At 46.2% G+C, this 27,807-nt stretch overlaps 1 protein-coding gene across 2 annotated transcripts in view; it reads left to right on the top strand.

Moving 5' to 3' along the window:
• Positions 1-27,807, top strand: part of VIRMA (vir like m6A methyltransferase associated) — an 811,754-nt gene that overhangs the window by 169,422 nt on the left and 614,525 nt on the right. For both annotated transcript variants that reach the window (XM_086966010.1, XM_086966009.1), the window contains exon 7: positions 13,628-13,750. In XM_086966010.1, the coding sequence (XP_086822136.1) occupies positions 13,628-13,750 (123 nt within the window). The remainder of the gene's footprint in view (positions 1-13,627; positions 13,751-27,807) is intronic.

Genomic DNA, 27,807 nt, shown 5'->3' with positions numbered 1-27,807 from the left:
CCTCAGAGTCACAAAAGATGCCTATTTCATGTGGAGTCCCCCAGAATTCCATACTCTCTCCTTTCATCTTCAACCTTTACATGGAACCGCTTAGTGCTCTACTCACAGATAACAGCATCAAGATTAATCGATATGTTAATGACACACAACTCTCCTAAAAGTATCTTCTGCTGCAGACATTCAGTGCCTCAAACATCCAGACCTGGATGTCCAGTGCCTACCTAAAGTTCATCATAACCAAGGCAGAATTTCAATTATTTGCCAAGGACAGGAAACAACTTACAGTACAAACCTGGCTCAATTCCGACCCCAACTCTCACTAAATGCCAAATCACTTGGATTCACCCTGGACACCAACCTCTCCCTCAAGGAACACATTGCCAAAAAACAAAGACTATCTGGTTCCAGCTCTCTCTTCTAAATAAGAGAGTAACTTCAGAAGTGCTGTTCAAGACCTTGTATTCTTGCTCATAAATGGTGGTAATGCCTTACTCCACAGCCTTCTGGACTTCACACTACACCCCTTAGGGACATCAGGCTTGCCATAGCATGTCTTGTCTAGGGCCTGAAGAAATATGATTAAATTGCCTCCATCTTGATGGAAGTGCTTGCCAGGTCGCACCATCTTAAAATCCAGCTCCATCTTTTACCAAGCCATCACAACCAGCACCCCCGCTTGTCTTGCAGACAAGCTCATCATTTCTGGTGGCTTTCGGCACACCCGTAGCCAGGACACCATCAGAGTGAAGGCAAAAGAGTGTAAAAAAAGAAATAATAAGACATCTGGCCTTTTCCATCTATGCCCCACTAACAGGGGAGCCTTCGCTTGACACAGACGTCTTTAATGACTGGATGGCCTCACCAATAAATAGGCCACAGTGGCAGCACCCAGCAGTTTCCCTGGGTAAAAACTCTGCTCCCTGGTACACCCCTCAGCTAAAAGATCTACGAGGCAAATGCAGAAAACTTGAGCGGAAATGGAGGATAAACTATAGAACCGAAGAGCTTATCACCTTTAGAGCAGCACTCAAAAGTTGTTATCAAAATATCAAACGAAAAAAGAAAGCCCACTACACCAATCTTATCAAGCAGGCAGCGTCTGATCAAAAAATGATCTTTAAAATTGTAGTATCCTTGGGGGCGTGGCTTAGCTGGCAACGATGGCGGTCGTGTAGAGCGAGAGCTCCGACCAGCCGCCGTACATCCTGTGGCAATATCCTGGCCCTGAGCATCCACAAGGGTGCTGTTTCCTCCTGCGGGGTCGTCTGCTCCGGGGGAACTATCCGGTGGCGGCAGCGGCGACATCACGGGCTCCAGAAGACGTGCGGAGCTCTGGCGGCGTGGAGCGGCCTGCGGAGCTTGAAGCCGGGGCCTCGATTTTCGTGAGGCCCAGCGAGAAGCACTTGATTGGCGGCGAGTGCGGGGCAGTGAGGTGGACGCAGGCGGGGCGCAGCTCGCTCCAGCACACACGGGGCTAAGCGCGCCTGGGATCCTGGCTGGTGTCGGGGCAGCGTCGCCGCAGGGGCGGTGAAGTGGGCACAACAACGCCCTTGAAGGTCGACGGGAGCCTCGCTCCGAGGTGGCCCGGTGGAAGCGGCCGCCATCTTGAGGCGAATTGCATATCCTTGAGAGGGCCTGGAGTGAGGAAGAGGCCCATGGTGCCATTGCTTGCCGGATTGTGCCCCTGGTCTGGGGCGTTGTTCAGATGGCCCTCCTGCGGACTGGCCGTGCTGGCGGTGGCTACCTGGTGAGATCTGCGATGACCTTCGGGCAGCGGTGAGCGGTGTGGGTCTGTGGAGTGCGGTAGGGTGCGTTGGCCCTTCCTCCCCCTCCCCTCCGTAGTGATCCTTCTGGACACCAGTTCTATCTTCCGGTGGTGGGGTTCGGGGGCCAGATCGGGCCCCGGCGGGGTACTGCGGAACCCCGGGATCAGTGGGGTGGTGCTCGTGTGGAGGCCCACTGGGATTGCAGGTGGGGCCGGCGGGCATCGATCTCCTGGCCAGGGGCCCCGGCGACGTGGTCCATGGCCCTCTCTGCTAGTCCAGCATTGCAGTGACCGGGGGCCTGCTCCAGTGTGTCTGCGCGCCGAGTCCAAACGGCCTGCGGGCGGTAGAAGTGGGCCCATTGACTTACCTATTTCCCTACCTGACCCCTGCCTTACCGGTGGAGACGGGCACTGGGGTGGAAAGTCCTATCGCCGGGAACACCTAACGGAGCCACGATGACACGGGTTCGCACTGCTGGCGGCCACACCAAGCAGGGGACCCTCGACAAATTTACTGAGGCGAGCCAGGCGACTGGCGCAGCGGGCTCACAGAATCCAGCACCCGACAATGCGGCGTTATTGGCGGCCATAACACAGTCCAGGGACATGTTGGACGCCAAGATCTGGGCCGTGGGATCGGATGTTAAGTTGCTCCGCCAGGACCTGAGGAATGCGGTGGAGCGGATCACCGGCGCAGAGACCCGCATATCAGAGGTGGAAGATGATGTGTCTGTGCTAAAGCAGAAGGTCGCAGTCATGAAAAGAATACAGAAGGGCTTGGCCATGCGGGTCGAGGACGCAAAAGGGCAGGCTCGGCGGAACAACTTATGCTTTGTGGTATTTCCGGAGGGCTGTGAGGGTGACCCCGTGGAGCGCATTCTGGCCCAGTGGCTGGAGGGCTGGTTTCCCCGGATACTCTCTCCCGCTGCTTTGTGGTGGAACGGGCCCACAGGGCCCTGATGCAGAAGCCCCCAGTTGGAGCACGTCCGAGGCCGATCATTGCCAAATGTTTGAATTACTCTGATCGTGACACCATTCTGCGACAGGCGAGGGTGAAGACCTCTCTCACGTATAGCAACGCCACCATCCTTATCTTCCCAGACTACACGCGGTTGGTGCAGCAGCAGTGACAATCCTTCCTTGCAGCCAAGGCCCGCCTTCGTGGTCTTAAGCTTCAGTATGCCTTGCTCTACCCAGCGCGATTGCGAGTTATTTATAAGTCCCGCACACTGTTCTTCGACTCCCCAGAGGAAGTGTTCAAATGGACGGATGAGACGGTGAAAATTCGAGTCAACATGGCCCAGAGTGGAGAATCGGGTTCCTCCTCGAGTGGAATGGCCCGTGAGGGTCTCAGGAGTCATCAGCGACGCTGTAGGAGGTCGAAATCTGGGCGTAGATCAAGCTCTGGCTCCGCTCCTCGTCAGAGCGATCCGGCACCGGAGCAGCAACAAGTATTGAAATGAAGCCTTGGACTTTCACGTCGAACTGAATGTATGGTAATCACGGATGTTTAGGTGCGCGGCTTTCTAGGGCTGGGAGCCTGACCCAACAGGTGTGGGTGGGAGGGAGTGAATTCCCCTTTGTTATGGGTTGTCACTGGGGGATCCATTGGAGGGGGTGGTTCTTGATCCCCCGTTGGGAACTAGGCTGTGATCCGACCGCGACAGGTGCTTCCATGTTTAGGAGGTACGGGGTGGGGGGGGTTGGCGTCTGGGATTTGGGGTGGGGGGGGGTTTGTTTGCGCATGTTTCGCTGCTCTATATTTGCCATGTTATCTGCATGCTGAGCCACAGGGATACCTGCAGCTTACACTGTACTATCTTCGTATGTCCACTGCTGAGAGGGGAGGGCGGGTAGCCCCTGGCTCCCTGCGCATACTGAGCTGGAATGTGCAGGGAGTGTTGGACAAAGTGAAATGAGGGGCTGTTCTCCATTATGCCAAGAGGGCAGGGGCGGATGTCCTACTTCAGGAGACTCACTTACTCAGCACGAAAGCGCTATGCCTACAACTACTTTGGGTTCACCCAAGTTTACCACTCGGGGTTCACGAGGGGCTCTAGGTGGGTTGCTATCCTTATACACCGTCGGGTCTCATATGTGCATGATAAACTTTAGACTGACACACAGGGCAGGTATGTTTTTGTACAGGGCAGAGTAGGGGGGGACAGGATGACCCTTGGCAGTGTGTATGCCCCGCCACCGTTGCAGTGGCCATTGGTGGAGAAGATCATGTCCCTTTGGAGCGCTATACCTGATACCCTCTCTATTGTTGTGGGGGGGACTGGAATGATGTAATGGAACTAAGTAGCGATAGGTTGCGGAGTGGGGCGACTGACGAGAGGGGGTGGGGGGACCCACCACCAAACTGCATGCCCTAGCCACAGGACTTGACTGGACAGACGCCTGGAGGTACAAACATGGCTCACGTAGGGAATACACCTATCTCTCCACGGTGCACAACTCATTCTCCAGATTGGACTACATATTTGTTCCTAGGGGGTTGGCCCATAGAATACTATCGACAGAAATTCTGCCGAGAGCCCTGTCTGATCACTCACCGGTAGCCCTCACATTCAGCGTAGGTCCGGCCAGACAGTCATTTCGGTGGCGCATGTCGATGTGGCACCTGCTGCAGGACGAATACAGGGAGCATATGACCAAAGAAATTGATCATTATCTGGCCTCCAACGTAGGCTCCGTAGATTCCCCGACTACCCTCTGGGAAGCCTTATAACCCACATTGCGGGGGTGGATATCTCCTGGGGCGCGGCGGCTCGTAAGGAGCGGCGGAGAGACTTGGTGCAACGTGAGGCGGATCTGGAAGCGCTGGAGCGTAGGAGTCGGGAGGCGGGCGGTAGATCTGCTAGGCGACAGTTAGGTTCGAGGCATGTGGGCTGCTGAATACATATCTGTGCATAGATCGCCGCCTAGTGTTGGGTCCGGATGATTGCACATTGTTGTCCTGGAAGAGTCTTCGAAGTATCACAAGATAGGTGACTCCTCCCCTGGACTACAGTGCGCATGGGCATCCTCTCCATCCTCAGATTGTTTTTTTCCGCCATTGGGTTCGGATGTATATTTGTTAACTCAAGTTCGGAATCGATAGAAAACTTTATATTTGGCCAAAAGTCCTCTAGGTATCATCTGTATTGTCTTTGCGATCGGTGCCGAGTACTCGTTCCAGCTCGATTCTCGAGCCGGACGTCAAGGAGAGCCGCGTGGCTATTCAGCTTCAAAGGCCCGGTCGACGCCAGAGGCCTTATCGACGATCGATAATGGAACGGAGCCCATTCAAGAGATGTCCCGTTTGCAACTCCAAGTATCCCCACATCGATGTTCACCCGGTGTGCAACAAGTGCCTGTCTCCGGATCACGATGAAGCCAGCTGTATGGCTTGTTCTCGGTTCCGGTCCAAGAAAACACTTCGCCTTCGTCACGCGGCGCGGAAGGAAGCCCAGCAGACAGCGCCTGACCTGGTGAACATCTTCGATGCTGAAGATGATGAGGGGGTCGAGCAGGAAGTTCAAGACAACCAGTCTGATCCTGCGTCAGAGATTGACTCCAGTTATTACGCAGAGGATGAGGAGATGGTCGAAAATGAAGACGTCGTCGACGAGGTAGGAGACGACGATGAGGCCTTTGGGGCCGTAGAAGATAGCTCAAGCGGGGAGCTAGGCCCAACCGTTGGTATGGGGGCCAAGACTGAAACACTCTATAAGGCTCAGGTCGAGGGATCGCCACGAGGCCTTACCCAAGGTCAAGCGCATAGTTCTACAGCCTCGCTTCAAGGCCCGGCTACAGACAATTCTAAAGAGCCATCGGTTGATCGATCGAAATCGAAACAAAAAACATCGGTGACCACAAAACCGAAAGCACCGGAAACAAAATCGAAACCGGAAGTACAACTTACTTTGATCGGATCGAAGGCTTCAGAACCATCGGCTTCGACGAAACAAAAGAGTGCTATCGACGCAGAGAGGTCGCTAAAGGGTGTTGAGTCGAAGGCCGGGGCACCGAAGAAAAAGGTCAAGGACATCGACCCGAAGAAGTGGGCGCGAAGACCGTAGACACGAATAAAGGACTCGAAACACAGAACGTTATCGATCCTAAGCATCGACTCAACAAAGCGAAAGTCAGCAAAGACCTCGAGCACAAAACAAACAGTGGCTCTAAAGATCCCATCGAGTCGACACAACCATCCGCCTCTTCTTCAAAGCAAGTGTCGGACTCGCTGCAGCGCATTAAGGAAAAAGCTATAGCTGTCGGACCGAAGGCCACTCCACCCCCAAAGACAGTCAGTAAGACTCCGAAGGCGTCGGCGCCGATTAAGTTTATACTGCCGCCGCTAGTGACACCTAAGGCGTTCGCCCCAAAGACGGGCATTGAAGCGGCCAAGAAGGTGTCCATTGGGCAAAAGCCTACAACTACTGAAGAGGCCACAATGCACCGACAGCCTCTGCAGGAAGATCAGTCGAGGCAAATCATCGACGCTGAGACTGGTAGACTTTCCATTCACAAGCGAAAGATCGTCCCAGAACAGCCGATGGAGTCGTATAAAATTCCATTAAAGAAAAAAAGGGATTCAGCAACATTACCTCTTCTTTTTGAACCTCTACAAAAATATGGACGAGAACCTGCTCCTTTTTCACCCACACATTCAGATGTGGATGTAGGGGATGCTGACAATGAGGAATACAGTTATCCTGTCGACACTGATCCAGAAGACCACACTGAACCCTGGACAGACGCTGTTGACCCAGGGGAGCCACAAAATGCCCCGGACAGCAATATCTATGCTGTTAAAACATCACCTACAGAAGACACGGCTGCGTTTAACGCACTTATTGAGAGGGCAGCAAAAAATCACGATGTCCAACTCCATGCTGACCCTATTGAAGAGGACTTTTTATTTGGCACCTTCTCAACCTCAGAGAGAACCGGCAAGACTACCCATGCTGAAAGGTGTCCTGAAACACGCTGGAGACATCTTTAAGGAGACCACAAGGGCAAGAGTGGTAACCCCCAGGATTGAAAAAAAATACAAACCAGCACCTGTGGACCCTACATATATCAGGGGACAGTTGCCATTGGACTCTCTAGTTGTTTCAAATGCTCGTAAAAGAGCGAACTCGCAGACCACAGGTGATGCTCCTCCCCTGACAAGGAATCTAAAGTGCTAGAAGCCTCAGGGAAAAGGGTGGCAGCTCAAGCGGCCAATGTCTGGCGAATCTCCAACACACAGGCACTCTTAGCCAGATACGACAGGGCTCATTATGATACACTTGAAACCCTGTTACAACACTTGCCAAATGAGTACAAGGGGGCAGCAGAAATGCTAATACAAGAAGGGAAACTTATATCCAACGCGTCTATTAAGTGTGCGCTAGACGCAGCAGACACTGCAGCCTGGGCTATTAATACAAGCGTTATGTTACGAAGACACGCCTGGCTGAGAATCTCCGGCTTCAAGCCTAAGATACAAACCACCATACTCAATCAGCCAGTTAACCCTGATTACTTATTTGGCCCAGAAGTGGACACCACCTTAGAAAAAATTAAAAAGGACACAGAGACTGCAAAGTCTCTGGGGGCTCTACAGTCGCAGCAGTTCAGGGGTGGTTCTTTTCGTCGCTCCAACAATAGAGGAGCTTCCAGAGGCCAGGTGTCCCAGCAGACACAATGCAGTAAATGAGGCACGCAGACCACCTACAACAAGAACAATAGGGGTGGCTATCGTGGAAACAGCACCAAGGGCAGAGGTCGTGGACACAACAACTCCCGATCCTCCGCCACTAACAAACAGTGATGTCTTGTCACTACCCCCCGACCATATAACACCGGTCGGGGGGAGACTACAACAGTTCCTGCCGGTCTGGAAATCCATCGCTACAGACAAGTGGGTGAGGCAGCTTATCCAGTACGGTTATTGTCTGGAGTTAACATCCACTCCACCCAACATACCCCCAAGACACCGTCCTATGTCCGCAGAGCATATACAGTTATTACAGCAAGAGGTAGTCAGCATGCTGCAAAAAGGAGCCATAGAGCTCGTGCCTGTAGAACAAAGAGGTACAGGGGTGTACTCGCTGTACTTCTTGATCCCAAAAAAGGACGGGTCCCTCAGACCCATACTGGACCTCAGGCCCCTAAACCAATACATCCTGTCAGAACATTTTCACATGCTCACATTACAGCAGGTCCCACTGTTACTCAGTCAGGGAGATTTCCTCGCAACACTAGATCTAAAGGATGCATATTTCCATATACCGGTACACCCGTCACACAGAAAATATCTCAGCTTTACCATTCAGGATCAGCATTATCAGTTCCAAGTCCTCCCTTTCGGAGTAACAACAGCACCCAGGGTGTTTACCAAGTGCCTAGCGACAGTGGCTGCACACCTACGGAGACAGAATGTTCACGTCTACCATTATCTGGACGACTGGCTTATCCAAGCAAAGTCGGCCCAGCAATGTGCCATCCACATGTCCCACACCATTCACCTTCTTCACAATCTGGGGTTTTCACTGAATTATCCAAAGTCCCACCTTCAGCCCGCCCACGTACGGCAGTACTTGGGTGCGACAATAGACACTCTGGTAGCCAAAGCACAGCCAAATTCAGTGAGGATAAACAGCATTCAATTGCTGATATGGAAATTCAAACCACAACACTCGCTTCCAGCACGAGTGTTCATGCCGTTGATAGGCATGATGGCCTCCTGCATCTTCATAGTCCCGCACGCGAGACTACACATGCGTCCACTTCAGGAGTGCTTAGCACGTCAGTGGAATCAGGCTCACGGACAATTGAAAGACCTAGTGTTGGTGGCCGGTCGCGCATATGGCTCTCTGCATTGGTGGAACCCACAAAACCTTTGCAGGGGCCGACCGTTCCAAGAGCCTGTACCACAAATAATACTGACGACGGACGCATCTCTCCAGGGATGGGGAGCTCACAGTGCAGGGACTATGAACGACACAGCAGAAAAAGATGCACATCAACCTTCTGGAACTGATGGCAATCTTCATGGCAATGAAAGCATTCAAAGTACATTTGTGCAACAAAGTAGTGTTGATGCGGACGGACAACATGACTGCCATGTACTACATACAGAAGAAGGGAGGTACACACTCTCCACAGTGGTCTCATCTGGCTCAGAGCATGTGGAAGTGGGCCATTCAGAGAAACATATTCCTCATGGCAGAACACCTCCCAGGCAAGGACAATCAGATGGCGGACCTGCTCAGCAGGCACAGCCACCAGATACACGAATGGGAGATACATCCATCAGTACTCCAACCGTACTTCCAGCAGTGGGGTCATCCACAGATAGACCTATTCGCCACAAGGGAGAACGCAAAATGCCAAAGCTTTGCCGCCAGGTTCCCACACCAACAGTCGCAGGGAAATGCGATATTGATGAACTGGTCAGGCATATTTGCGTACGCTTTTCCCCCAGCACCGCTAATACCGCTAGAGGCACGCAAACTGAGGCAACACTCGATGACTCTCATCCTGGTTGCTCCAACTTGGGCACGCCAACCATGGTACACCACGTTTCTAGAACTCTCCGTGGTACCGCATCAAAGGCTACAACTCACACCCAGACTTTTGACGCAGAACCATGGCGACATTCAGCATCCAGATCCGCAACAGCTCAACCTGGCGATCTGGCTCCTGAGGTCTTAGAATTTGGCTACCTCAACCTGCCTCCTGACTGTATGGATATCATAAAGGAGGCAAGGAGGCCCACAACTAGAACATGTTATGCGGCGAAATGGAAGCGATTCGTCATTTATTGTGCCAATAATGACATTAATCCGCTATATGCATCTACTCACAACATCATCTGTTATCTATTACATCTGTACAAATGCAATCTGGCCAACGCTTCCATACGTATACATTTATCCGTAATAGCAGCTTTTCTCCAAAACAGGCGGCATCTCTCACTTTTCAGAGTGCCTGCCATCAAAGCTTTTCTGGAAGGACTCAAACGAGTTATTCCTCCCAGACACCCACCAGCACCTGTATGGAACCTAAATGTGGTCCTTACCAAACTGATGGGTCCACCTTTTGAGCCTCTCCACTCATTCGAGATACAATTCTTAACATGGAAAGTGGCTTTCCTAATAGCAATCACATCGCTACGACGAGTTAGTGAACTTCAAGCACTAACTATCCAAGAGCCATTCATACAGATTCACTCCAACAGGGGGGTACTACGCACTAACCCTAAGTTTCTGCCTAAGGTGGTTTCACAGTTCCATATGAATCAAACTATAGAACTGCCTCTGTTCTTCCAGATTCAGTGGCAGAGAGAATGCTCCACACACTAGATGTCAAAAGAGCTCTCATGTACTACATAGATAGGGCAAAAGATTTCAGAAAGACAAAACAACTGTTGCCTTTTCACCACAACACAAAGGCAACCCCATTTCAAAAGCAGGTATAGCCAGATGGATCGTTAAGTGCATACAGATTTGCTATCAAAAGGCTAAGCGCACATTAACAATTCCCCCAAGAGCCCACTCAACACGAAAGTTAGGGGCATCCATGGCTTTCCTGGGAAACATTCCTTAAGAGGAAATCTGTAGAGCAGCCACATGGTCTACCATACATACATTTACCAAACACTACTGTGTAGATGTGCACTCCACACAGCAGGCAGCTGTAGGACAGGCTGTTCTAAAAACACTTTTTCAGACTGCTGCAGCTGGCACAGGCAGCCGCCGCTAATAGAGAGACTGCTATATATTCTATGCACAGATATGAATTCAGCAGCCCACATGCCTCGAACCGAATATGCTACTTACCAGTATGCATCTGTTCTTGGCATGTAGGGCTGCTGACTTTCATATCGCCCGCCCTCCTCCCCGGCGCCTGTAGTGGCTGCAGCACTCAGAATTACTCTTAGCATGGTCATCACTTACTGTACTACACTCCATCTCTGCCACAATGGCGAAAAACAATCTGAGGATGGAGAGGATGCCCATGCGCACTGTAGTCCAGGGGAGGAGCCATCTATCTCGTGATACTTCGAAGACTCTTCCAGGACAACAATGTGCAATCATCCGGACCCAACACTAGGCGGCGATCTATGCACAGATATAAATGTCAGCAGCCCTACATGCCAAGAACAGATGCATACTGGTAAGTAGCATATTCGTTTTGGCCCAACAGCAGTACACCGCGGTCTTGATGGAGGAGGCGCGGCAGGCCTGGCTGGCTACTCGTAGTCGGTTGTACCAGTGGGGGGACAAATCTTACAAGATGTTGCACCGCCTAGGTCAGGGCACACTACATTCACAACCACTGCCCCAAATCTTAGTCCCGGCTGGGGTGCCCGTACTTGAGCCCCCCGGCAATCGCGGAGAGCTTTACTGCGTTATATGAGGGGCTGTAAGCGCCTCAGGAATGCTTGACAGCTGATGTCGTCCAGCGGTTCATAGATGATCTCCCCCCCCTTGGTCGGTTTTGGATGAGGTGCGGGAACTACTAGATAGGCCACTGACTGACGACGAATTGGGCATGGCCTTGGGCGAGCTGAATCCCGGTAAGGCACCAGGCCCCAACGGCTTCCCATGCAAATTTTTCCGGCGGTTCTATGTGCAGCTGGGTCCACGCCTTCGTCCGGTTGTAGAGGAGGCGTGTGAGGGCTACATATTCCCTCCGGATTGGCAACACGTGGAGGTGGTGGTCTTTCTGAAGCCGGGTAGACCCCTGGGGTGTCACGCGTCTACCGTCCGATCTCGCTGCTCAATACAGAGGCCAAGGTCCTGGCTACGGCCCTGGCTAATAGGCTCAAGCCCCACATTACAGATCTGGTACATCCGGACCAGGCGGGCTTTATGCCTCAGAGGGCGACTCGACACAATATTAGGCGTGCCCACGTCTCAATATCAGCCTGGAGGATTTTGGAGGAGCAGGCAGCGCTATTTTTGGCGGACATGGAGCGAGCTTTTGGCAATCGGGGTTTAGGGCAGCGCATTCAGCAAAGTCAGCGCTGCTACATACTACGGAAACACTAAAATTTGCATTAGATCAAGGAAAGTAGGCCGTGCTGATTCTGTTGGATCTTTCGGCTGCATTCAACTCAATCTCACATGTCATTTTGGGAGAACAGTTAAAAGGAATCGGTAGCTCGGCAAACGTTCTTGGAGAACAGGAGACAAATAGTAACCACGGTAATTACATATCGACAGAGAAACAGCTGCTCTCCAGTGTTCCCCAAGGCTCAGCCCTGAGCCCAACACTTTTTAATATATACATGGTGCCCCTACTAGACCTGGTGTCATCTTTAGACATCAAGACTGTCTCTTACGCTGACGATACACAGCTTATTGTAACTGTCTTTGAATGAATGAAATCTAATCACCTTAAGTGTAACAGCCAAAAGACTGTAACTATGTTGCTGGGCAAACATAACATATTTACGCCTCAACTGTGGTGGCCAACTGACACAGCCCCTTCTCGCCCCCCCCACCCCACCCCACCCCCACTCACCCAAATACAGTTGATACTGTAAAGAACCTCTGGATCAGATTCAACACTTCTCGGTCTTTCCACCAGCAGGCGCTGTCGGTGGCAGGTGCCTGCTTCCATTGGATAAAACTTTTTTTTAAATGTGATCTCCTTTCAGCTACGGCTCGTAAGACAGTAGTGGCAGTGGCCTTAATCCTATAGCGCCTAGACTACTTTAACAGTCTACGCAGGAGTAAAGAAAACTACTCAGAAAAAGCTGCAGACTGGCCTCAGCCTCAGGGGTCCTCCATACCCTCCACTGGCTGCCAATACACAAAAGGATCCTCTTTAAGATCCTAGTAATAACCTTCAGAACTGTATAGTAAACTGGACCCAAATACCTCAGGACGAGAATTAAACTTTATGTGACTCAACTTCCTTTGAGATCCTCCACTGAAAACCTGCTTGTACCTCCCTGGAGGAGGAAAGTCAATGGCAGTCCTTGGAACAAAAGCCTGGAACTACCTGCCTACCCTACTGAGACTCACGCAGTCAGAATCCATGTTTAAGAAAATGTTGACCTGGATCTTCGCAGCCCCAGATAGCGTGGCTCTATCGCTCATCTGATAACTGCGCTATCAGAGACCACTCTCCTTGAGACTCCGATTACCCGCCACTCAGCGCCAAGATGCTCCTCGGAGTGACAGCTGTGCTTTATAAGTGACCTTATTCATTAATTCATTCATTCATCTGGAGCAACATTCCCGTATTCTTCAGGCTCACTGAAACGCTGCTCCAATTTAGGAAATGGTTTAAGACTCACCTCTTTAAAGAACACTACATCACAATGCATTAAACGTCCACAATTCCACTTTCTCTCCTATTATTCGCCGACTTTAAGTTTGCCTTTGACCATGTACAGTGCTCCACTGACTTTTGGTTATGTTTGTGCAATAGAAATAACATATACATATACATACATATGTGACATTTTGGGGCTATTATGCAAAATTATACATAATTAGGCAAAATGCGAGTCTGTTATTCAGCGCCATATTTTGAAATACCTCCTTACCTCAATTTGAGAGGACACGTTTCATGGTACAAAAAAAATGGCACAAAAACACCAGTGGCGCGAGCAACAGCTGTTTGCATTCTAACAATTTGCATTATTCACTTTTAGATGTTTTACCTTTTTTTCATTTGAGGTATATTCTGTTTTCTCCAGAAATATAATTATGTGTTTTGGTTGCAAAGTGGAAGCCATTTGATTGAATCCACCTGTATGTTTAATGGTTTTGGGACATATACTGTTAATTTCTTTTAATTATGAAAAATAAAATGTATTCCGTGAAGCTATTAACAGTGTCCCTATTTTCTAAATGAAACATCTAGTTGAAGCAGTGAAAGAAGAGCCGTACAGTGGAAGTCCACCAAGACCACAGCCCCGAGGACCAAGAACTCCTCCAGGTCCTCCCCCACCTGACGATGATGAAGAGGAGCCTATGCCAGTTGAGGGTGAGATTTATGAACCTTTCCCTTGTAGTTGTTTCATTAGCCTTTGTGTTGGACTCGGTAATCTTGCTGCAGGCAATGTCATTTAGCACCACAAATTGAAAGAAGACCGTTAACTAATTCTGTTCTTCCTTAATCCACCTTTCCATAGCGTGCATGCAGTATGTTTCCTGTAGGTTTATGCAATAATTGTTACATCAAATGTCAAGCAATACATTAATAATGAAGTCAGCACAATGAAAAATGGTTTTGAATTGCGGTGCCCGTCAAGAAGAAACTATCATAAAAAATAAATTAACCATCATAACCCTAACTGTAACTCTAACCCGAAACACAATCCTAATCTTATCACCAGATCTGTAACTGTGCCCTTAAATATAAACCGAAGCGCAGCTTTTCCTCCAACCCTAACTATTAATCTAAGCATGACCCTAACACTTATCCAAACCCTAACCCATACCCTAATTACCATTTTTTCCTTTGCAACTTAAAAAAAAAATTACTTTATTTTTTCCGTTTTATGCCCTTAGCTTCTCATAATCTTGTTTGATTTATTTTCTTCTCAGTTCTAACTTCCCATGGTTCCTCTTTTGCAAGCATTGATGTTTCTCTGTCACAATATTTTCTCTGATATTTTTAAACAGTATAATATGGCTGCGCACAAGTGTGTTCTCAGCAGAAATATTAAATAAGTAAATTTTCAAAAATCAATTTAACTATGTTAATGATCCACAACATTGTTGTGTCTTCTCTTATATGCAAGTTGAAAGCACTTCACTCACCATTAAAATGCATTTGAATGATCCAGCATGACCACTATTCTTTAAGAACAAGCATTGGCTAAACCACTGAATATTGCCTTGCTGATGTGCAGCATGGGGATGCTGTGCAGCATAAGCAAAAAAAAAAAGATTAAAAAGGGTCTATGATTCAGCCACATTATTCTGTAGTGCCTGCATCACCAGCCATGAGCGTGCCCACAGAATGACGTGGGTGCCATTTTCTTTCTCTTCATTTTTTTGCCTAGGCAAAATGGCAGACATCCTCTAGATTGGTAAATAAAAAGTGCATTTTATTTGGGCAAAATTACTTCCTGGGCAGCGGAATGGGCCGGCAGCATATAGCAGTTGCTGGACACTCCAAAACAATTTCAATATTTTTTTTAATTTACATGACTGCAACTGGAGTTAGGAAGCAACGGAGGATTGGGTGGAATGGGGAGAAGGTCTGGCGGGCGAGGAAGCAACTTAAGTGTTCAAGTGCTTTTTGGAATTTGGCCTTGCAACCAATGGTAGCTGCAAGGCCCTCCAAATGAAGTAAACAAAGAATCTTTTATTTCAAGGACCGCCAGGGGGAACGGGACTAATACAGGAACAGGTGTAGAGTGTGGTGGGGAGGGGCATTTTAAGGGCAAGCAGCAAGGGGATGAATATTTGAGGGGGGAGGGGGGGTTAAGTAGACAGCAAAAGGCAGTCTTGAAAGCACAGTCCATTTAATGGAGTACTTAACAAAAATAAAGTAGTTCAGTCAGTGTGAGCAGTGGAAGGATACATGTCAGCCAATCAGAAGGGTGGCAAAGTGGCTATGCTCCAGTGGGAGGGACAAACACCAGAAAAGAAAAGCGTGGCATTGAATTAAAAGCAAGGAAATTAGTGGCAAGGAAGCCAAACGATGGCAAGAAATGGGTGTACCTGTAAGCTCACAAAGTTTTTGGTATGGTCGACAGGAAGTCTTTGTGCTCAGACACTTAAAAGCTGTCTGTGTGTGAGACCTAAAAAGAAATGCAGTGAATACTTAGCATAGACTTCACATGTGTGAATTTTAGCACTGTCTGTTAAGGATTCTCGGAGTTTCTCTGTCCTGCAATGCATAACAGTATCAGAATGGCACTTCTTGAATGACTAATCTACCAAGACCAAAATCGTATTTCATACATTTTCTGATTTGCAGTGTAGGAGAGAATGAGATTTATTTATTTGGAGAAGATTGACAAACCATACCTTGAGAGGTGAGGGAACATATAGGGGTAGTGAGGACAATGGAATGGAATTAACCAGGCACTTTGTGTCAGTAGGTTGTCAATAGGAAAACTATTTCCTGATTTTTTCTTAGTTGGTGGGCTATTTTTTAGTGGTGATTTTCTTCAAAAGGACTTTATCAGTGGCTGAATTGATGTCATTTGCCATATCAAAAAAGCACAGAAAATGTTGCCCAATATACATATTTTTTCTTTGCAAATTTTTGTTCAAAAATTCAAGTCTGAGTGTTTGAAGTGTTGTGGCATCAAACATGTGAACAAAGATGTTCTTATGTTTATGAATTAAAAGAAAACACCCAGCATGGAAGATCAGGATTGCAAGTAAGTAACTAATTGTGACTTGCTGTGTCCATTGTACTGTATTTTCCATCAATCATTCTTCCCAAGCTTAAAACCAAAATGAGCCAGAGCAGGAGGAAAAGTACACCTAACACAATCCACAATTCAATCCATGGTGAAATCAGATATGTTTCTCCAAGTTGATGAAAGAGTTCTGTTATTTTTCCTTTTAAAGTTCTGTTTGCTGGCTTTTCTTCATGTTCACTAGGATCTTCAGAAAAGTAATTGAAATTGATAAAATAGCCAGAGGCAGTTCTCTCAGTTGTTGGAATTACATCATAATTGTTATTAATCTTTGTAGTTGCTTCTTCCTTTGTCATTTTAGTATAGTCAGAGGCTACATCATTGTAGACAGGTGTTTCTTGACGAACTGTTGCAATTTGGGTTTCAAGAGGCACTATTTCCATGGCTTTGTTGCATAGCCCTTCTTTATTCACTGCAGGTTTATCAAATGTGATTAGTCTTTCAGTTTGAACCTCTTGAATTGTAGCAAGGTTTAGTCTTCTGCTACATCTTGGGAGTCCACTGGGCCTACTACTTATTATTGGCCACATGATTGTGGTTTTACAAGGTCGATTGATACAACTCTGTTCTCCATTTTACCAGTAAGGGGCGGTAGTACTACTGATCTTGTTCCGTTGATTGCTAAGACAGGTACTGCTTTTCTGTAAGAAAACTCAAATTCCTTCTTCACCGCAATCTTTTCTCTGACCAGATCCCCAATCTTTGGAATCCAGACAGGTCTTGCTGGGACTGGTGGTTTTTCTTCAGTGGACGTTGGCTTTAGCTTTGTGTTACTCAGACTTCTTCTTGTTTCATTTAAGTCCTGTAAAACAGCCAGACGATCTTTGATATCAAAGGGTTTTTGTTCCACCACTAAAGTCTGACTATCGAGGTCTTCGATTATCATTCTAGTACCAAACAAAAGTTCATACGGAGTGATTCCACTCAGAGAATTTCTTGGCAGATTATTAAGACTACGTTGGACATTTATTAGATGTTTGACCCACCCATCACCCGAACCTAATAACCTCGCTGTTATAGATTGCTTTATGTCACAGTTTTTTCTTTCCACTACCGCATTACCCTCCGGATGGAAGGGACTAGAGTACCGCAATGCAACGCCCAAGCTGGCCATGGCCTCCTTGTAAGCTCGAGAGCTAAACGCAGGACCCTGGTCAGAATGTAGCGTTCCGATTGCGTATGTGCCGCTAAAGACTCGCAAATCTTTTATAACCGTTCTGGCGTCAGCCGAGCGCTGGGGCCACATCCAAATGAATCTTGTCTTAGTAGTTGTGGGGCCGCATCCGTCCGTAGGGACGCCTGCGTGTAGACAGTCTAATGCTATCTAACAGAGGTGTCTGGGCTGGACTGACTGTGCTATTGTCAGTTACCTGGTCCGGTTCATAACTGCGATCTCTGTTGCAGTTTTGGCAATCAATTGCAAAGTTATAAACTTGCACGCTCATTCCCGGCCACCAGTACATCATTTGTAATTCTATTAGAGATTTCAATATTCCTTCATGTGTCAGACCCTCTCCCATATGTGCTTCTTGAACCAAGTAAGCCCTCTGTTTCCTATTAGGGATTACTCTGTCCCCCACTCCAGGGATTTGAGCAAAAGGAACAGAGTTTGCATCAATTATGTATGTATTTCTGAGTGGATAGTTTAGAGGTAATGCCGCATAATTGCCTTCCATTGAGGCTTTTACTGCTAGTAGTGTTTCACCGTCTATTCTTTTTTTAGAATTAGAACGCTTAATTGTAGCTACGGAAGCCGTGTGGACAGCTGCCTTTGCGGCTTCATCAGCCAATGAATTCCCTGCAACGTGAACGCCATCACGTTGATGACTCTGTGTATGGATCACGTGAGTCTTTTGTAGTTCTTCCTGTAAAAGAACTACTTCTTCCCAAAGCATTTTATGCTTTATTGTGCCACCTTTCGCATCTTTGAAACCATTTTGAACCCAGTTCTGCAAGTATTCATTGTAAGCCTGGACGCAGTAATACGAATCGCACACTATTAATGTGGGGAATTCGCGATCAGCATTTTCAAGCGCCATCTTGAGAGCCTGTAGTTCAGGTCGCTGAGCTGTACAGTCTCTGAGTGATTGAGTTTTAGTGACCATAGGTCTGAATTTACCCATGCGCCATCGACCTTTTACAATCGGGCATGCAGCATTGTATACTTGTTTATCCACAATCCAGTGTTGTGCAGATCCATCTGTGTAGATTACACAGACGTACTGTTCAAGAGGCAGAATTTCGGTCGGCAGAGGACATTCGTGTTCATATTCTAGATATTCTAGTTTTTTCAAATTGGGATCAAAAGCGTGTTCAACGTCTGTTGCAGCAAGAGAATTAACCCATTGTATCCATCTTGGATGTAAAGCTTTAGCATTTGGAATGGTTGCTCTTGTTACTGCCTCCAGGGCAGGTAAATGTAAATGTACATGTATTTATATAGCGCAAATCACTGACCGAGGTCGGTATCTAAGCGCTTGCTTAGGGAACCCGTCCTGGTATTCCCCTGTGAGATAACCCCGGCAGGGTATCCACAAGGTGAAAGCCAGGCATCCCGCCACGAGGGGCCGTTGTGGAGATTAAGCAAGCTCTTGCCCAGAGTCGCAGAGTGTGAACCCGTGAGTCGAGAAGGCACCGGAGCGAGAATTATCGAGTCCGTGGAATTTTTTAGCCCAAGACCCGCCGAGGCGGGGAATTGAACCCTGGTCCAGGGCCGATCTCAGCTTCCGGGTCTGCCGGCTCTAACCCCTGAGCCACACTTCTCCACAGGTGTAACGACCGATATGAGTTTTCCCTGTGCGAGGGCTCTTTCTTTTGCTATAGCAGTTTGAGCCGCTGACAGTATTTTCTCAGTTAAAGTGAATTTTATTTCAGCTTGTGTGTACAAGTGTGATTTGTAAGCTATTGGTACCGTTTCACCTTCGTTATAGGTCAGGTACGTGAATCTGCATCTTCCTGGGATGACTCGGATTACAAGGTTTCGTACGTTTACGCATGTTTGTAGCTTTGTTTTAGCTAACGTGTCTGTTTGTATTGAACGTAAAATTTCTGTGTTTCTGAGTCCAATTAGTTGGTTTGAAATCAGGTTATATTAATTCGTAGAGAGGTTTAACCCTCTCTGCGTAATTCAGAACGTAAGTTTTTCCAAAATTCAGAAAACTTAGAATTGATTGTAAGTTTTTCAGCGTTTTTGGAGCTTGGAGCAGCGCACATTTCTCTAAGAAATTGGCTGCCAGGCTTTTCCCTTCACTTGATAACTCATATCCTAGAAATAGGACAGTGAGGTGGGCAATCCGTGATTTCTTAAAATTGAATTTGTACCCTTCAGATGCGAACCCAAGTATAATGGTGTTCACTCTTTTCAAGTGCCTGTCCAAATCATCGTCTGTTAGATAGATGTCATCGACATAAGATAATGCCTCATCATCATACATTTGTAGTAACTCTATTACTCTGGCTGAAAATAATCCTGGGCTATTCTTGAATCCCTGGCGGGGACGGCAAAATTGCCCCTGGGCCCTCATACTTGAGAAAGCGGTCAAATACCTGCTTTCTGGTGCAATGGTTTGACAGAAGAAACCATTTGAAATATCTAATGTCGTTTTATATTTTTTGCGCATGATGTTATTCATCAGTGCTGCACTGTGTGAATTTTGTACTGCAAATGTTATGCAACAAGAGTTTAAGTGTCGGTAGTCCAATACTAGACAATATGAATTGTCTGGTTTGGAGACAGGAAACAAAGGATTGTTCATTTGTGAGGTGCAGGTTTCAATCACCCCCTGGTACTCAAGTTGAAATAAGATCTCCCTGACTTGTTTTTTAGCTTCTTGCGTAACAGGATACCTCCTTTGTGCAGTAGGTTGATTTTTTAACTGGATTTTATGGTGAGGGGAATTCCTCATCCCATCCTACATGATTTTTATATAATGCAGGGGCTTGGGCCACTGCCCATTTTCTAGCATATGTGTATTTTTTATGAATTGGAATATGATTTGAGAACGCAGGCATAATCATTTCTTCGCCATGTGGGCACTCCCTAACAAATTCTGGTGGCCAGTCTTTCTCAGCTAGAAGAATAGATAGCTTCTCCCAAAAGAGAGTTCTTATTTTCCTAGTTATGTCCCGTTCTATACGCAATGTTATTTCATATAATTTATGGGGTACACTAACTCTGGTGTCTGCAGTTTCCACCTGAATGTATTCATTCGTGTCCACTGTCTCCAGAAGATTCATCAGGATCTTTCGAGCGATGGTCACTTCTGCTGCGCTGCTTAGCATTGTCTGGGCCCACTCTCCGTTCTTGAGTTGTGTCCTCAGGATCCTCGGCATGTTTTATCTTTATGCTTGCTACCTTCTTTTTGGTAAATTAAGATTTTTTACTTTGGTGTGTGGGTTCCTTGTCTTTGGACTTGACGCGCTCTTCTTTATGTCTAATAAAAGAGAGAGGGACCCCAGAACCAAAGGGATAGGGTTCCACAATTGACACAAGTCAAAATATAATTCCCTTTGGGCGAATTACAGTAGAAAAACAAATTCTTACAGACATACAAATATAAACTCACTAATATCAAATCATAACAAGGAAGTAATATGAATTATATTAAAAAAGCTGTGAAAACACTATAATTAAAGTAAATCTGCGCAGTTTATTAACATACACTATATTTTGTTAAAAATGGGAAACCTATACAGGACGGAACACTATAAAAGAAATAAATCCAACATTTCAATAAAAAAGGAGGTACAGATAAAGGACTAAATTCCAACAGAAACTCAGAATTTTCCTTAATTTGTTTTTCCCGTTTTACTCCTTGTGCATCGACGCGTTTCGGCGGTTTGTTTAATGTTTAACCACCTTCATCAGGACAATTACAATAAATGTTTCCCAATGGTTCTCAATTATATTTTGTCATTCAGTATGAGATCAGGGGTACTCTGCCTCCTTCTCGGTCTCAAAAGATATTCGTCCAGCGAATTATCTCTTCAAAGTTAAAATAGTGTTATCCTCCTAGTGTAACTTGATAGTGATTAGGGGACAACAACACTTGTGTTCTGCGTTATTTCGAGGCTTCGTAACTGGCAACATGTGCTAATATATAAATACAAGTGTGAAGTGATTAAAACCACGCACGCGGTACCAGTGTGGTCGTTTACACACACTCTTCAACGTTTGTATTTAGAATTCATTGCTGATATGCAATCCCAGGATCAGGGAACCAATCACACGTGATTTTACCAGCGTGCACTCCCTGTCGGCGCTCAGGCAGAAGCGTCCCGCGTGCTGGCAAACGAAGCTGGAAACTGCAAAAAACTACGAATAGTGTATGTTAATAAACTGTGCAGATTTACTTTAATTATAGTGTTTTCACTGCTTTTTTAATATAATTCATATTGCTTCCTTGTTATGATTTGATATTGGTGAGTTTATATTTGTATGTCTGTAAGAATTTGTTTTTCTACGGTAATTCGCCCAAAGGGAATTATATTTTGACTTGCGCTCTTCTTTATGTTCTGACCGTCCTCTTATTTCCTATTTCTGCGAGGAAGTCTGAAAAGATCGAGAGGGGCGTGTTTCATTATCTTGATATCTGTCATTTTTTTTTCAAATTATCCCTATTTCTGAGGTTATATTTTTTCTCAGAGGGCTCCCGTTGTTGAGACCTACCCCCCGTTCTGGAGATCTATCTCTCCGTTGGGGAGACCTTCCTCTGGACTGAAACTGTTTCTCTTTAGGAAGAGTCTGTCTGGTAGTTTCCCATTTCTTTTTAGGAATAATTAAACAATTTTTAATGAAAGTTTTTTCAGGATTTTCTGTTAGTTGTGGTTTTAGTGGTTACCACCCAAACTACCTCTACCTAATTCTTCATAGGATTTTTCAATATTCTGGCAAGTTCAAAAGGTTGTTCTGCTATATCTGGTTTTTTAAAAATTTTTGGCGGATCGCCACTGATGCTGCTTCTCCTTTTATGTTGGCTAGTAGTATAGCCGAGACTTGTTTAAAATCTTTCAGTCATTTCATACCTAGATTTAAAGCAGGCTCTGGACCGTATTAATTTTGAATCTGTCTTAGTACGTCCGGTATAACCGCCATAGACGGAACACCATGTGTTTTTGTCTAGATTGAAGCAAAGACTGTTCCCCAAGTGTCACAGTCTTCCACATGTGGTGCGATCCCCTTTGGTAAACAGACTGTCAGAATTCTGTGTTTTTCATGAGGTGTACTATCAGGGAATACTGCCTCTATTTGAGTAATCTTTTGAGCCAACCAGAACGGAATTTGGTCCCGTTTTGCGGGTAATTTACCAATGACTGATTGTATAGTCTGTGGTGTAATTTTGTTTGTATTCCCCTGGTGAGGGTTTTGCTGTGGAATTTTAATAGCAGGTTGGACTGTTAATGTCCGCATGACATATTGGACTAACTGTGCTATGTATTTTAATTAACTGCTTCAGCTGAACTAACAGTTCTCTATCTGACATATTCTCGATGTCAGGATGAGGTGTATAACCAGCTAATACCGGCCATGTAGCTCCTGGTCTACCTAGTGGACCGAGCCTGGTAATGTGATTTTGATGTTGTAGGGCGCCATTAAACCAGAGCTGATGCTCCTGGTAGTTTAGTGGAATTTCAACGTCCTCGAAAGGAACGTATTCCGCTGGGTTCTCCTCTGCTTTGTAGTAGTGGAACTCGTGTGTTACAGCATTTGCTGCTGGAAAAGTTATCCATGAATAGAATACCTCTGTCTGCCGATACTCATGTGCCTCTATTACAAATATTACTGTACCACCTCTTGATGGTACTCCACTATTTATTAGTTTGTAAGTTACACTCTTTCTTACATTTACCGGGATGAATATAGCATCCGGGTCATTTTGTTGGGGAGCTGTGTCATTTAAAACTGCTTGAGCTGCTATTCTAGCTCTCTCCCTTTCGTCGTCATTTTCCGACATTTTATTGACTGAAAGTTTGCAGAGCAAGTTTCAAGGAAACAAAGATTAGGTGTACAGTATTTAAATGTCGAACAAACCAAAAACGAATACATAGGATTCTTGTCCTATTTAGTTCTGGCGGATACTAATCTTTTACCCACTCCAGACGTCTATTGGAGTTTTTACGGAAAAAGGGGTCTGTGTGAAAAGCACAACAGAGTTACTCTAGTATCTAGCGTTAAATTATCGCCTTACCAAACGTTGGGCGCCATGTAGTGTAGTTCCTATATTCCCAATAGGCTCTGCGCATTGGAATAAAATAAACGATAGTTTAGACGTAGGACTGAAGTCGACTAGGTCTCTATTGAATATTTTAGACTTAATTGTGAATGCCAGCTAGCTCAGAGGTCACTAGAAACTTTCTCGAATAAACAAGAAGGGATTGGTTTCTGACAACCATATAACATGAGAAATTTGTTCCCCAAGAATAAGAAATATATCTTTAGCTTGAGTTAAATAGTTTCTGTCAAGAATCTATCCAAGAATTCTCTAAGGGTCTAATCCGCTCCGTACCTTGGTTATAGAATGAAGGAGGTCTTGTATCTCTCTCTCAGGACTCGATCTCCCAGTAACCTGCAAGGGTAGCAGGGAAACACTGGAGCTGGATTTCTCAGCAGGAGAAAAGACAGCGTCTCTCTCAGTGCGTCAGAAGGAGGGTCGGCTTCCTTCGGCACTCGCTACAGCAGGGCGTCGGGCAAGTAGTTAGTCGATCTGCTCCAAACCACCGTGTGTTTGCTAGGACAGATGTGGGTATATTTATACCTGGAAGGTGCCGAGTTTGACGTAAGGGTGGACATAATAACGTCACTAAGAACTCTAAGTTCTTTACACGCTCCAGGAGTTCTGGGGCAAATCAATACTGATGCAGGGTGAAGTCCCGTACTGCTGAAGGCTGGTTGTCTTCAAGAACTTGTTGTACTCTAGGAGGTTAGTGGAAGTAGCCATGCCGTATTCGGACTGCATTGGCTGTGTCTAAATATGGTTATGATTCTTATGCCTATATAAGGATATGATAAGTTATACCTATGTAAGGGCATGCATCGGGAAAATTACACTAGAGCCCTAGATACGTTTACAACAGCAGCAAAAATCGAGTAGCAGCATTCTGCACTATCTGCAATCTCCTCAGGAGGTAGGCAGGCAGCCCCATGTAGATTTAGTTAGCATAGTCCAACCTAGAAGTGATCAAAGCATGGCTCACTGTCTTTTTCTGCATAAGGAGAAGCAAATTCAGGAATTTAAAAAACATTTTAACATGCCAAAACCGTACCTACTTTCCTTGCCACCTGAGGCACAAATGACAGTGGTATCACATTTCACCCCCAGAGTGCGTGCTACCGTTACTTTGGAGGCTTCTGTCACCCATCTATTGGAACATGACAGTCATACATACCTTAAAATTACTCAAATCATTAGGAGTTTTATGATCCAATGTCGGGAGGAGTTGCGTATTGTCAGTGTACGAGACAATTTGTATGCCAAACAATTCAATCAGAGTCGCCAAAGGTTTCATATACACATTGAACAATGTAGAAATCAGTAGAGGCCCCTGAGGAACTTCAATGCCTTGGGTTGTGAGTAAAAGAGGCCATCCACACTGATTGATCCCCACCATAAAGTAACTCGGCAATGCAAAGGCTAAGCCACCCACGCCTACAGCACACAGACTCTGCAGAAGAGTAGTATCAAAGACTGTGGATAGATCTAGAAGAACCAGTGTGACCTGCTGGAAGATGATGATCATGATAATGAGGATGGACATGAGTGGGAGGACTACATTCCTTTAAACATGGCAGCAAATTGCCTTTACAATCTGATTTACCTCCAGCAATCATCGCCTGCATTCCTTGCCTGATTGAGCAGCAAAAAAGCTTGATATTCCCATGTCTGTGTGCAGCAATACAGTGTTCATGTGACTTCAAGGAACAACCCCAGAAAACCACAATATCCATTCTGATCCTGGATTTCGTCTGGTCCGAGGGTTTCAAACTAACGTAGGTTCACCAGCCACAGGTCAGGCAGTCATATCCCACTTGGCAAAGGTTTATACAGCACCATAACCTGTGACAATGTGCTTTAATGGCCCACTGAAGCCTGACTTGTTCATTGTACTAGTTTAGGAAAACAAGGGTCTAAGTGAGGCCTAAATTGGTCCTCCAGTAGCAGGCTACCAATTACTAGAAGGAGTGTGACTCTCTAGAAGTTGAATGTAAACTGAATCCTAACCGGACTCAGTAAGCAATGTAGGTGTGGACCCAGGCTTTTAGAATGAAATCACATTTTATTAACATCACAAAAAGGAACATCATTCAGTTATTTGCAAGTAGTTCTGGTGCTCACACATAGAGGAGTGGAGGTGCGTGAAGTGAAGGTGCTCTTGTGACAAAATTATTACATCGCATTGAAAACACTATACAAAACTCCTAATTAAATTAATACACTAAAGGAGTTTAGATTGTGAGGTTGACGGCGTTTCGATCTTATATCATTAAGTTCATCATCAGGACAATTTGTGTGAGCAAGTAGAATCTAAACAAGAAAAAAGAAACAGAAAATTGAAACCTATTTCCATGTATATCAATCCACAATCATTTCGATAATTATGACGGCAATTTAAGGTGCGTGGTTTAAAATTCTAGGAGGAAGGCGGGGAGGACTGGATGGGTAAGTGAACCTCAAACAAGAATCTACGTCCATGTGTATCAATCCATAAGTATTTAATTGGCTAATCGTGACGAAAAGAATAAGGTGCGCAGTTGCAGAATTAGGTGGATCATTGAACATCAGACATGAGTCTAACAGAACCAATCACACGTAAGGATAAATGGCAGCAAGGAAAGAGCTTAGTTAACTAATCATGAAGAAAAAAAGTAAAGGTGCGCGGTTGCAGAGTTCTAACCGTAGGAGTGGGGGTCCGGGTGGGTCAGTGAACTTAAACCATGAACCAAGCAGAATCAATCACAGGTTAGGATAGGTGGCAGTGAGCCAAGAGTATAGGAAGAAGTAAGGCATGAAATTGACAGTACTCTAGTGGAACCAAAGCAGCAGGGAGGTGGAAATTTTGGAGGGGGGATTTGAATCATGGAGGTGAGCTCTACAAGGGCACGGAATAGCTGCTGATGAGATAGTATGCACAGGAAGTAGTAGGGTGTAGCACACTATGACCTGGGGTATTACTACCCCAGGTCATAGTATTGTGGGGTTCCCTTGTCCTTTTTGTATATATCCTTGTTCATTGTACTGGAAGCTCAAAGAAGATCAAAAACCTGACTTAAAACACCCCTGTGATAGTCAATGCTCCATAACCCATGTGCAGCCTCGGGAGTCAACCCCGGTCTTTGACTACATCCAACAGGGTCAGAGAGATGTAACAAACCGCTAGGGAGGGCAGCAAGCAACCGGTTCGCACAGATGGATGACTTTTAGGAGTGGAAACAAGAAGGGCAGGCCTAGTGGGGCATGGCTGCAGCCTTTGCTGCTGCTCCAATTCTACTGGAGGAGCCACTGTCATGAGGGCGAGCAGCGACAGAGACCCTGGAATCCAGAGGAATGACGGCCAGGCTCTGGAACCCAGAGGAATGACGTCCAGGGCCTGGAATGGAATTGATGACTTTGAACAGTGCATTAGGTGGATACAAGATGGCATCGGAGACAACATATGCAAGGAAGGTAACAGACAGGGGTGGGGGGCAAGCCCCCAAATGTGAACAAACCTATCATTCTCTTATCAACCAATATTACACACTGTAACAGATCTGGACATTTTCATCACGGGCATAAATGTGGTTACAAGACCGGCTCTCCTGGTGGTGTCGTTAACACCAGCTTAGGAGCTTTGGCCGTAACAATGTAGGACCCTAAAAAGACACATACCCAAAAGGGGAAGTCAGCCATGTATATGCAAGAAAAGACCAGCAGAACTAGGACATAATACAAAGGAAAGGTCCAAGGGCGGCACCCTCCAAAACTGCCAGGCAGATCAGGGGGATAATAGAAAGAAATCTAATACAATCACAGAATACTTCCACAGTACCTCAGATAGCAGAGACCAAGACCAGTTTGGGTCAAGCACCATGGCGACAAAACGGCTTCCCTCACAAGATGATCTTAAATCATGTCTAATGGAAATGAAAAGCGATCTGGGAAAAAAAACTTCCAAAATGGATTGACAAAACTATGCATTGAGCTTGGGAAGGATGTGTCCGCTATGGTACAAAGACTGGACCAAGCAGAAGCATTTACCCAAAATGCAGCTGACTCAGAAGAAAAACTTACTTTAACAATTTGCCACTTGGAAGCACAAACCAGATGGCTAATGGCAAAATGCGGAGACCTGAAAAATAGTTCCAGACGGGAAAACATCCATATCGGCTAACTGAAAAAAGGGAAAGAGGGATAAAACGTGCAGATATGTCACAGAATTATTCAGAATCATCCAGAAAGAAGCATTTGACTACACCATGGGCATTCAAAGAACCCACAGAGTCGGACGTTATACAGCAGAGAATAAGGACAAAAATATGGCTATGGGAATTTGGCTGTCTTCTTAACCTCAGAGAGAAAAGAATTATTGTGGGGGCACATAAAATGAAAAAGATCACCTTCTGTGACCGTAAGATCGCCATGTCCATGACCTGTCCTCTGCAACTTTGCAAAGAAGGGGAGAA

This window comes from Lissotriton vulgaris, chromosome 4_1 (assembly GCF_964263255.1).
Source record: "Lissotriton vulgaris chromosome 4_1, aLisVul1.2, whole genome shotgun sequence".
Lineage (NCBI taxonomy): Eukaryota > Metazoa > Chordata > Amphibia > Caudata > Salamandridae > Lissotriton > Lissotriton vulgaris.
The sequence above is the reverse complement of the archived record's forward strand: the minus strand, read 5'-3'. Positions and strand labels throughout refer to the sequence as shown.